Source organism: Lissotriton vulgaris, chromosome 5, assembly GCF_964263255.1.
Source record: "Lissotriton vulgaris chromosome 5, aLisVul1.2, whole genome shotgun sequence".
NCBI classification, from domain to species: Eukaryota; Metazoa; Chordata; class Amphibia; order Caudata; family Salamandridae; genus Lissotriton; species Lissotriton vulgaris.
The window spans coordinates 432,226,619-432,238,749 of NC_141693.1; the positions used below are offsets into that span (position 1 = coordinate 432,226,619).

Below are 12,131 nucleotides of genomic sequence, written 5' to 3' on the forward strand. Positions count from 1 at the left end.
AGCACTGCCAATGGCAGATACAATCGGCCTGCCCGGTATTGGATGTACGGCCTTGTGTATCTTTGGAATGAGGTAGAGGGAAGGCAAGATGGGAAAGTTGACATACATATATTTATACTCTTCAACCGATATTAGGCCTTCCCTCTTCCATTGGCTGAGAGACTTGTGTAGCTGAGATGTTGCTTTTTCATATTCTTTTTGTGTACTCTTAGCATAACAGATTGGGTCATCAAGTTGGCGTTTTGCTTCCATGATGTAGTCTTTTTTAGGCCAGATCACCAGATTGCCCCCCTTATCTGATTTCTTGGTCACAATGTCAGGATTGTTATCCAGTTTCTTTATCAGTTTATCATAGGCAATTTTCGTATAGGTCTCCTTTTTGCGACATTTATTATTGATATTGGTATACAGTTTTTTGATGTCATTTGTGACACAATCGTGAAAAATGTCTATCGCATCTTTGGGCATTAAAGGTACGATAGATATATGCATTTATTTAGACTACTTAACCTGAGACCGCTTCCAAAGAGGTGTGTTGGGTGCATGTGAAACCACAGCACTAAACGCTGCAGACGGATTGCTATGAATAGGTTAAGTTTCCCATTTGCAGAATGTGTAGCTGCTGATAACAGGCTGTGCACTAGACTGACGGCAGCATTCAGACACCTAATTCAGTGGCTTGTAAGCACAGGAAGAACAAATGTAGAATAGAGCATGAAGCAGTTTGCATGACCACCACTTCATCTATGGCATGAATGTTCACACAGTTGTGTTTAGTAAAACGTATAAATGGAAGTTGAAGGGTAATAGTCCCTTAGTCAAAGTGCTATGGGAATATTACCCCAAACCGCCACAGACATCCTCTTATTTTAACACCAATGTATACCGATCTGTTACAGAACTAAGCAGAATCTTGGTTTACGGGATATGCCCCCAACCCTACTTTTCTCTGACCGCTAATACGTCTTCCCAACAATAAATTGTAAAATAAGGATCCACAAATTGAAGATAAAAAGTAGAGGTTTATTTGAAGAAAAGATCCCATCCACAGGTGAACATCCAGCCAGCAATAAAGTAGGATAGCAACTGCTTAGTGATCAAAGGATAACATTCCATCAGAGAATCCAGTGTCTCATGACATCAGCGCAGCTGTGTCATGAGGCAGAGACACACAGGACCAGGATGCCACACATCTCCCTTCTAACAACAACAAGAAAATTATAAGAGAAAACAAAACAATGCTAAAACATTAATCACACAGTGACGTAGTCTTTTAAATATTTAGGAGAATGAGAAACCCTTGCAGACTTGCGAAGAAGTGAGGAGGACTCAACTCCAGGAGTTTGAGAATGACGACTGCAAGAAGCTTCCACAAGATCATTGCTAACCACCACCACCCTGTTCAAATTCCAAACACGATGATCAGCAGTTTTGATGGCGTTCTTGAAAACTTTGATGACACGAATAGGCTTCTTAAAGGTAGCAGAAAGAGCCTTATTGTTTTTGCAGGGATTCTTAATAAGTACCCAATCTCCCACTTTAACAGGTGTGACCTTAACAGAATGTCTCTCATCAAACATCCTTTTTCTAGACTCAATTCTAGAAAGTTCACGCAACATCCACTCATCAGAGTCATCACGAGGAGGTGGTTGCAAGTCATTGACCCATGCCGGTACCACAAGGGTATTAGGAGTGCGTGATCTAAAAAGTTCAAAAGGAGTCTTTCCAGTAACGGCATGGGGAGATAACCTGTAAACCTTAACCTTCTTAAAGACATCTGTTCTCCAATCTGTGCCAGCAGACTTAGCCATTCTAATAGTCTCTTTAAGGACACGGTTAAATCTCTCAACCATACCGTTGGTTTCTGGGTGGTAAAGGGAAGACCTTTTGTGTTTAACTCCTTGCTCTAACAGAAAATTTTCCATCTCTTTAGAGACTAATTGGGGACCATTATCTGTGAGGATGGCGTTAGGGATGCCCTCTCTAGCAAAAAGTTTAGTTAAAAAATCCACCACATGCCTAGTCTCGATACCACGAGTTATGGCAATTTCTGGCCATCTAGAAAAGAAATCAACAAGAACAAGAACATACCACTCACAACCAGCTGATGTAATAGGCCCCAAAATATCCAAACCCACTTCTTTCCAGGGCGCATCCGGTCTGTCTCTAATCACCATGGGTTGGACTTTAGGTTTTGCTACCTTCTCACTAAGAGCACAGTCAATGCAATCCCTAACTTTGCGCTCTACTTCCAAATCCATATTTGGCCACCAATATGAGCTCCTTAAAATCTCCTTAGTCTTAGAGATTCCTAAATGACCGATATGTGCTAAAGACATAAGCTCATCCCGAAGAGCTAGGGGTGGAACCAATCTAGTTCCTCTAAAAAGTAATCCATCTTGTTCAGAAAGCTGATCCTTGACATGCCAAAATTTCTCAAGACCTTCATTACATTTGGGTTTAATCTTCCATCCTGTCATTAGGAGTTTAAGTACCTCTACCAGAGTCGAATCTTCCTGAAGCATCTTCAACCACCTCTCTTTATCAATGACAGCCTCTTCTACAACACAAACCATCTCATCATCAACATCACAATCTTCCTCATCCTCAACCTCAGAACTGGGAACAAGGCGGGACAAAGCATCAGCCACTTTGTTTTCTACTCCAGGTAGGTACTTTACACTAAAATCATAATCCTGTAAACCAACAACCCATTTTGTAATTCTACCAGACACCGCATCTATACCTTTTTTCTTTAAAATTTCACAAAGCGGCTTGTGATCTGTCCTGACCTCAAAATTGGTTCCCCACAATAAGTTTTTAAGCTTCTTGACTGACCAGTAAACAGCAAGAGCTTCACGCTCAATCACTGAGTATCGAGTTTCAGCTCCCTTTAAACTCCTTGACAAGAAAAGAATGACCCTCTCAAAGCCCTCAAATTTCTGTACAAGCACCGCACCTAAACCTTTCAGGCTTGCATCAGTAATCAAAATAGATTTCTCAGAAGGATCAAAACTGCTCAATTTCGGAGCAGAAGCTAGCCTCTCTTTGATGACCTCAAACTCACGCTGACATTTCTCTCCCCAAATGAAATCTACACCCTTCTTCAACAAATACCTCATATTGGCACACAAAGAGGCAAAGTCTTTCACAAACTTGCTATAATATTCAGCAAGTCCCAAAAAACTCATCAACTCTTCCTTGTTCTGTGGGGGAGACATCTTAGAAATTGTAGAGATCAGATTTTCCTTAGGCAAAATTCCTCCTTCTGTAATAGTGTGACCTAGATAATCAATGGAAGTTTTTCTAAATTTACACTTCTCAATCTTGACAGTCAAACCTGCATCACACAACCTTCCTAGGACAGCAAATAGCCTAAAATCATGTTGAGGATTATCCATGCCAAACACAAGAATGTCGTCCTGATAGACTCTAACACCATGTAAACCTTTTAAGACCTTCTCTAATGCCCTCTGAAAAACCGATGCGGCTGACACTAAACCAAATGGTAGTCTAACGAACCTAAAAGTGCCATAAGGTGTCACAAAAGAGGTTAAGTCTTTCGAATCTTCTTCCAACCTAATCTGATGGTACGCGGACCTTAGATCAATGGTGCTGAAAATTTTAGCACCTTTAAGTAGCATAAGCATGTCCGCAATCTTGGGTAGAGGATAATGATCAGTAACTACACACTTGTTGAGTTCTCTTAAATCAACACAGAGACGGAGAGAGTTGTCCGATTTCTTGGCTGCGACAATCGGGGCAACCCACTCCGTTCCTTCTACTGTTTCTATGATGCCTCCCTTGACCAGCTTATCAAGTTCATCTTTAACTTGTTCTCTGACTGCTACGGGTACATTTCGCACTTTGCAGCAGACAGGTACAGCATCCTTCTTCAAGATGATACGATGACAATAGTCATTAAGACATCCTAAATTTTCCGAAAAAACTTTAGGAAATCTGGCTTTCAGTTCACTAGTGAAATCACAAGAAACTACTGAAACAATCTGAGGTGTGCAGGGAAAGGGCTGTTTTAGAAGAATGGGAGGTGTCGAGTTTGGATCAAGCATAACACCCAAATCTTTAAGAGCAAACCAGCTTATTATGCTATCTCCTTTTTGAGAAACATAAATTTTTGCTTTGGCCAACCTATTCTTATAATTAATCATACCTTCAAAAACCCCAAGTAGTTTAATGGGTTGACCAGCATAACCAAATGGTCTTATATCGGGGCGTGAGAGCTCAAGTTTATGTCCCAACTTACTAAAAAAAAAATCTTTTGCTACAATAGTAATTTTTGCCCCAGAATCGAACAAAACTTTGGTGGGATAACCTTCCACCAAAATTTCATCACAAGGGGAATTCTTTGCTTCCTCAGCACTTACAGTTTGAATATAAATTTGCCCACAATCTAGGTGTTCATCTAGATTATCTTCATTTTCAAAATCATAAAATATCTCATTCACTCTACCTCTATAGTTTCCCCCTTTACAACATGAGGTGAAATGTCCTTTCCTTTTGCACTTACTACAATAAGCTTTCCAACCAGAACATTGTCTATCTGTGGCAAAATGCCCCATTTTACCACATCTGTAACATCTTACTTGGGAGAAATCCAAACTGTTCTCCTTTTTTTTATACGGAATTTTGTTGGAAACATTTTCATTTTTAGAGTCTTTTTGCTGATTTTCACTTGTTCTAGCAGTAGATTTCACAACATTCACAGTTTCTTTCGTAGTTTTGTTGTCACCATTCTTTTTGATGACTTCTACACATTTAATAGAGTGTTCTATCCTCTTAGCAATAGTAAGAACTTCCTCTAAAGAAGGTTCATCCTTTTGCCACAATTCTTCTCTCACCTTTTCAATATAACACCCAAGCATGAACTGATCTCTAATATGCTCATCAAGACTTGCCCCAAACTTACATGAGGAAGCAAGTTTCCTTAAAGCTGTAATATAGTTCTCAATCGTTTCTTCTTCCATTTGTGTTCTTCGACCAAAATGATATCTTTCTAAAATTGTACTGACTCTAGGAAGATAATGCTCATCTAGTTTTGCAATACAAATTTCGTATTCATTTAAAGTACTGTCATCAATGTCAGGCAAATGATCGAATACCTCTTGTCCTTCTGCCCCCAAACAGTGTAAAAGTAGGGCTGTCTTCCTTTCAGCACTCAAGCTAGAACCACACACCCTTGCATACCTTTCAAACACTTTACGCCATTTTTTCCATCTAATAGGAGGATCCCCAGGTGAGGACAAAAAGAAAGGGGGAGCAGTGACATTTTGCATGTTGATGTTAACCAAAAAGAAATAGAGCACAAAATGAAAATAAGAAAAGAGATGTCTATTATGTGTGTGTGTCACAGTAGAACACACAAAGTCAGTTCCAAGTAAGTGTATCCAATTATAATGTGTGTGTGTCACAGTAGCAGGACACACAACAGGTTGACTAATGTCAGATTGTCTAATATGTGTGTGTGTCACAGTGGTAGGACACACAAGAGCAAGTGGCAGGACACACAACAGCTTGCTTAAATTGTGTGTGTGTCACAGCGGTAGAATACACAACAGGAGTTCCAAGTGAGTGTGTCAGGAGAAAGAATTAAATAAAACAGTACCTTTAAATCGTTGAGAAAACTTGGCAAAGTTTGTACCATAAATGTGATGATAACGAAAGTTCAGGGTAAAATGGAAGAATAGCGATGACCAGCGGTGTTTATAACGCGTTTACAGAGTAACGCGTATGTTGTGAAGTGAAAACCGAAGAATTCACCAATCCAAGATGGCGCCTACGTTTGCGTGACTCCCAGGATGCCTTGCGGCACGTTTGCGTGACTCCCAGGATGCCTTGCGGCACGTTTGCGTGCGTCCCGGCCGGCTTTGCGAAGAGTGCAAAAGCGAGGCGAAGCAAGATGTTTGTGTTCTAAAGCTTCGATATTCTGGCAATGGCGTTCTTTTGCAAGAGGCAGCTCGCTCGTGAGGACGCTCGCTCGTGGAGACGCTTGCGAGGACGTTGGCAGGTAGGAGAATCGAAAGATGCAACTTGCAGAGATCGAATGCGCTGTATAAAATAGGCGCAAAAAGTGTCCAAAGTAGTAATTAAAAAGCCAATAAAGCTCAACAAAGTTAACACCGCTAGGTTATGCCATTAAAAACATGTAGGAAGAAAACAAAGTGGTTTGTTTTCTTGCTAAAAATTAAGTTGAATTCTTCTTACCCTGAAAGTGGAAATATAAGTTTCTTTTGTTTTAAAATGCAGTCCTAAAATCCAGTCCAAGGTAAATCAAATATCTTCCATCTTAAAAGTTGAATGTCACCAAAGTATCTCAGGTTGTTCCAAGTATCAGGAATTTGAAAAGGAACAAGTTCTTTTTTTAAAAAAAAAATCTTGAGATAGGTGTTGAGATCTTATCTTCTTCTTCCCATCCTGCGTCGCCAAATGTAAAATAAGGATCCACAAATTGAAGATAAAAAGTAGAGGTTTATTTGAAGAAAAGATCCCATCCACAGGTGAACATCCAGCCAGCAATAAAGTAGGATAGCAACTGCTTAGTGATCAAAGGATAACATTCCATCAGAGAATCCAGTGTCTCATGACATCAGCGCAGCTGTGTCATGAGGCAGAGACACACAGGACCAGGATGCCACATAAATCACCAAACCCTTATCCCCTAAATACTTACCTACAAAATAATATATATATATATATATATATATATATATATATATACACACACATACACACACATACTTGCATAAACACAAATAGATGTATGAAAACGACATATACTTACCAGCAAAGATGTGTCCCTTTGTGTTGTAGAGACTCACGTTGTTAATGAACATATATTTAATAAAATTAAAAAATAGAAACACACTGACCTGCGTGGCAATGGGATGTGTGGTAATGGCATGCGTGGTAGTGGACCAGCCGACTGGATAGTAGCAGTGTTTAAGCTGGTGAGTTTATTTCATCGCAACTCGTCAGCCACTAATCAAATGTCCTTGACAGACCATTGCTGACCGCATATGCTCACCCATTTTAGAATGGAACCACCCCTCGAAAAAACCTACGGTCTCCACAGCAAACCCTAGCCTCCCTTGCCCCACCACAACACATACTTTGTTTTTCTGTTTACCTGGGTTTTGGAATCAGGCCTTAGCCAGGGCAGCTCCCCATTCCGCCTCAGCTCCGATAACCTGAAGTTGAGCTTGTGCGCAAGCATGATGGTAAGTGGCATACACTCTTCTGTCTCATCTGTCGCATACCCGAACATCAAACCCTGTCACATAGAAGGGAGCGGGATCATGAGAGGTAGGTGGAAAGTTACCAAAAGTAATACATTTTGTGTATACAACATAGGCCTCCTCCTTACAGGACCTGCCAAGGAGGAATCCCTACCCTAGCAAACTAACTAGCACCACTCCTTCTGCAAACAACAAAAATACACAAGTTGTAAACATTTCTCTTGGTTTTAAGTGGCACACACTGAAGTGAAGGAAAGCAATAACTAGGTAGGTCCTATGCAAGATTCCCAGTTCTTTAGCACAAAATATTGGTTTTTAAATTAACTTTTTATGGAAGGATTTATGCACGTGTGTGGCATGAGATACTGATGAGTCATGATAAGAAGTAGTGATGGAAGCAGAATTCTCGAGGGGTCAAATGCATCGTTAGCCAAACCACAATATGGACATGCTGGTTTGTAATCAGTGGGAATCGATGTGTCCAAGGCACGTTCTCTGAACTCAACAACTCCCCAGGAGGCACACTTTTGTTCAAATTTGGTAAAGAAAAACAGGGGATTCTGAGAGGATATACTTAGGAGCGATTGTAAACGTCAACAAATAGCACAGTGAAGAGGAAGCAGAGAACAATTTGGCAGGCTGAATTGCTGCAGCAACGAAAAACTCAAATGTACTCAAAGTTTAGTAAAGTGCAAACTAGTACATTATAATCAACTCTTTGAAAAAATTCAAAACATTAACGGAGAGATGCTTAATCAGCAAAACCCTGTTTGCCTCTTGAGTCAGAGCGTTATAAATAGCATGGCAACCTCTGGTACTCCACAGAAATATTTGGAGTGTACTTTGCAGCCAATTTACATTCCAAAGAGTATGTTACAGAAAAAAATCTATCATAACTCTAAACTCCATCAAACTTCATTTCAATGCCCACCCTCACCTCCAACCACCAAAACCTTATGTTCATATTTACTTAAACTCTAGAATATAGATCAAGAGTTTTTATGACAATCTTAGCGGCAATCTCGTCACAAGTGGAACAAAAAAAGTGGACAACCCAGAAACTGTATAATATAAGTTGCCATTAGGGAACAATATGTGATAGTCCCTTTTCTGCCCCTTAACTATAACCACAAAGCTGCATTAGCTCGAAAATGCTGAGTTTTTATTCAAGATGAGTTCCTGCCACCTATTTGTGTCTGGATTCCAAAAATGTGAAAGCAGCACTTCACAATAGGTCTTCAAGAGACACACTTACAACCTCTATGTCAACAAAAATTCCATGCTGCTGAAGCAAGATCATGAAGTAATTTACTTTGAATGTAAAACTATTCTTAACTCACAATCAAACGTGTTTTCAAATTCAACAAATCAAAAAAAGTACTATAAATTCTAAATAAAGCACAACATGTCACCCAAACAATTATATGGATAGCCAAACATGCAATTAAGAGAGAGCTAAATAATGAATAGTTGCAGAGGTAAATAACCCACTCCTCCCATGTTGACTACCAGCAAGTAGAGTGCAGTTGCACAGCACATGGAAATTACAGGGAGACCGATGTGTACTGGGATCAGTCTCAGAATTACCAACTATGACTGTTGTTGTATTAACCACTCTTTTTGTATTCTTGCTTTTCCATGAGAAGAGAATGTAAACAAAAAAGATGGATGGGACTAGATCCTACATACTGTCTATTGATATTCACGGTTTGTATTTAAGCAACAAAAGTCACACACAAGCTGCATCAAGTTAAGACTGGATTTTAAGAACGAGTTTGGACATAAAGGATGCTGGTAAATGCAAGCTGTAGCTTTCAAGGTAGTTTTGATGAGTTTGTTTACAAGAATACAGGCGTGGCGCAGCACCAGAGACACAACGACTAACGTAGGAGCAGCGACAGCTAGTACAATAGGGAAGCATGCACACCCAACCCTGCCCAAGAGCAGTGTACTGAGATTTCTAAAATTACCTGATCTCCAGCTCCCACGTCCTCCTCGTTGCGGTCCAGATGAACACCCTGTGCAATATCGGGCGACTGCTGTTCCAAAGCCACCAGGACATTACAAGTCTTGTAGTCAAAACCTGCTCAGAACAAGTGAGTGATGTCAAGACGTCTAGGCTGCACATGAGAGTTAGCGCGGGGAGCTTCAAAAGGGATGAGGGGGAGTGTACAAGGGTACTTTCGATATCTCCAAAGGGGAAACTAACAGTAAACACCAAGAAAACAAGCAAGAACTAGATACCTTTGCTCTTGAGCACACAGATTTGCATGTTTGCCTGTTAATTATAGCATAAACAATGAACAGATAACCAAATTCCTTAAGATCACTTCCAGGCAGCAAGAAATTAACAGAAAAGGTGAAAAGAGAAATAGAGATTAAAAGGCAAGACTTTTAACCACATGAATACAAACTCCCTGTGAATCTAAAAAAGATATCACTTACAAGCACCTATAATCCCAATGGACCTTGGTCACAAACTGAGGGTCAACCCTGCATATTACCTGGAATTACAACTCGTCAGTTAGCACATAAAGACTGTAACACAAGCTGAGGTCAGCTCTTGGAGTTTGGCCGGGGGTTAATATGTGGTTTTCTGCAAGTTTATTACAATTTGGCACCAATATTTGCAAGCTTTAATTTCTATGTGATAAACCATGAACTCATTCCATGCTCAGCCCATCTGTGACGCACTGCCCTTCTTACAGGGGCTAAGGACAGCAGCTTGAGCTCAAATAGCAATGTTTTTATGTTCGGGTTATCCATCCTCGCGTCTCTCCTACCTCCGCAATTGGCCTTAAACTCCCTGCATTTCACCAGCCACTTTCATTCAGGTGTGCATTATTGGATGCCTAAAGAACAGCACTGCTCAGTTTCTCAAAGCAATAGCTAGCCTGTAAAATACTGGAAATAAGCACGGACAATCGGAACTGGCAACTCAAAAATGTCTGGTTTGCCTGTAATGCATAGAGTAAACACACGATGGCACCATTACTCCACGCATGCAAAATAACGAAGAAAATGCTGTCACTTCACTTACGACCTGACATAATGGTGACAATAACACAAAGAACCGATCTGCGACAGGACATTGCATGATAGTATGACCTTTATTGGTATGCCAATAGACACCTACTGCTGCCTGTAGTCAGACACCAAAAATGTTGGCTGGTGCTTTTTTTCTCCCACATAAATGTATACAACTTAATCCAATTGGAGCGAACATGAACAATCTGGTGGAAATTTAGAAAGGGTTGGAAGAAAAATTAAGTGTATGTTCAGGGGGCTCATTTTGTCATGATAACTATAACAATGTGAGGTTACAGTACCTTGAACCAACTGCGCAATGGGACAGCCAGTGCTTTAGAAAAGCTTCCAAATAAATACATTCAGAATGTTTTTTTAATTGTGTTTTAAATGTACATATTTTGTTTGTACTTTGCGTTTTATGTAAAATTTCGAACACTTTTGATGGTGTTTTAAATCCACATTTTCCAAAGGGACATGGGATGGGATGGGAGGGAGAGGCCCACCTTATAGCTCAATAGTCTAAGAATGAACCTACCTTTTGCTGAATCGTCATAGCCAATGTGCTTGATTGTGTCTCGAACAACTCGCTGATAGTCCACTACGCCGCAGGAAGTGATCTCACCGCACAGCAGTACCATGCCTGTCTTGCACACGGTCTCTTAGGGGTGCACAAGAACACAATAAAGTAGTGTTAGAGAGAGCTAGAGCACTGAAGCCAGTCACAAAAAAAGACAGTTTGCTATGAATGACAAATGGTTATGCATCAAGTTACAAAGTGTATCATGCACACCCTATTACTAAACGTTTAATTAGGCTGGCAACATGTGCATCATTTCACAATTTCACGTTAAGGGAAATTCATGAAATTATAGAAATTTCCCAAAATTGCATATTTTTTCCACAAGCGACATATTCGCACAGAAATTATCTTGCCAGGAGACAAAGACTGTTTTTTCGTTTTGCTCTAAACAGTCTTCTGTCAGTATCTTATTAGATTGTTTTAAACCTAAGTGTGTGCTTCAATGGAAATAATCGTGCAAGATACTGGCAGACCCCTTTTTTGCTCTAAAAGTGTAATTTCACAATATGTTTTGGGAATTTCACAGGAACAAATCATGTAAATCCACTCACACTACCCTATTACACACTTGACCCAGGTCAAGTAATTTGGAGGAAGATGGTTTCCGGCTTTGTTTCCACAGTAAATCCACTGCTGCTTTGGGGACAGCTCCTTATCCAGGGATAACTCATCTTGGAAACGAAACTGTTCATCTGAATTAATGACCCCCGATCATTATCTTAAAACATATCCTACATTCTAATGTGAATACTTTGTATCCCATCATTTTTTAAAGAATTGGAATGCAACTGTGAGAGAAATTTCAAAGATTCTGTGATCGCATGACAAATATTTGAATTTCATATTCAGTCAAAATTATATTGATGTTTATGGAAATATTGCCGAACAGAACATCATAGACAAATTCAATTAACATTGAAAATATTAAAAACATTTTGCACATCTGAAGAATACTACAAAAGACTTGGGGCATGTCGTACTATTCCAATTAACAAATCAAGATGTGCAATTAATGCCCACCAGCTGGTTTGCAAATACAATTTGCGATGTGACCAAACTACTGCAAAATGCACATTTGTAGGGGGTTGCAAAATGACATGCTGCATAAATATTAGACAACCGTTTGAAACCCCCCATGATTTGGCAGCGAATGGAGAGATGAGGGAATACAAGGGAGACAAGACCACCGCCTACAAATTTGCATTGATAGTCTTGTTTTAAAAGCAACCTGTTATCATTAATATGCCTCCACCCCAGAGTGTTTCTTC

General features: G+C 40.0%; 1 protein-coding gene across 1 annotated transcript in view; it reads right to left on the reverse strand.

Moving 5' to 3' along the window:
- LOC147711030 (S-adenosylmethionine synthase) overlaps window positions 1-12,131 on the reverse strand; it is a 115,819-nt gene that overhangs the window by 59,359 nt on the left and 44,329 nt on the right. Inside the window, exons 3-5 of the mRNA XM_086921846.1 lie at window positions 10,819-10,941; window positions 9,224-9,336; window positions 7,145-7,288 (exon numbers count right to left, since the gene is read on the reverse strand). Of these exons, the coding sequence (XP_086777972.1) occupies window positions 7,145-7,288; window positions 9,224-9,336; window positions 10,819-10,941 (380 nt within the window). The remainder of the gene's footprint in view (window positions 1-7,144; window positions 7,289-9,223; window positions 9,337-10,818; window positions 10,942-12,131) is intronic.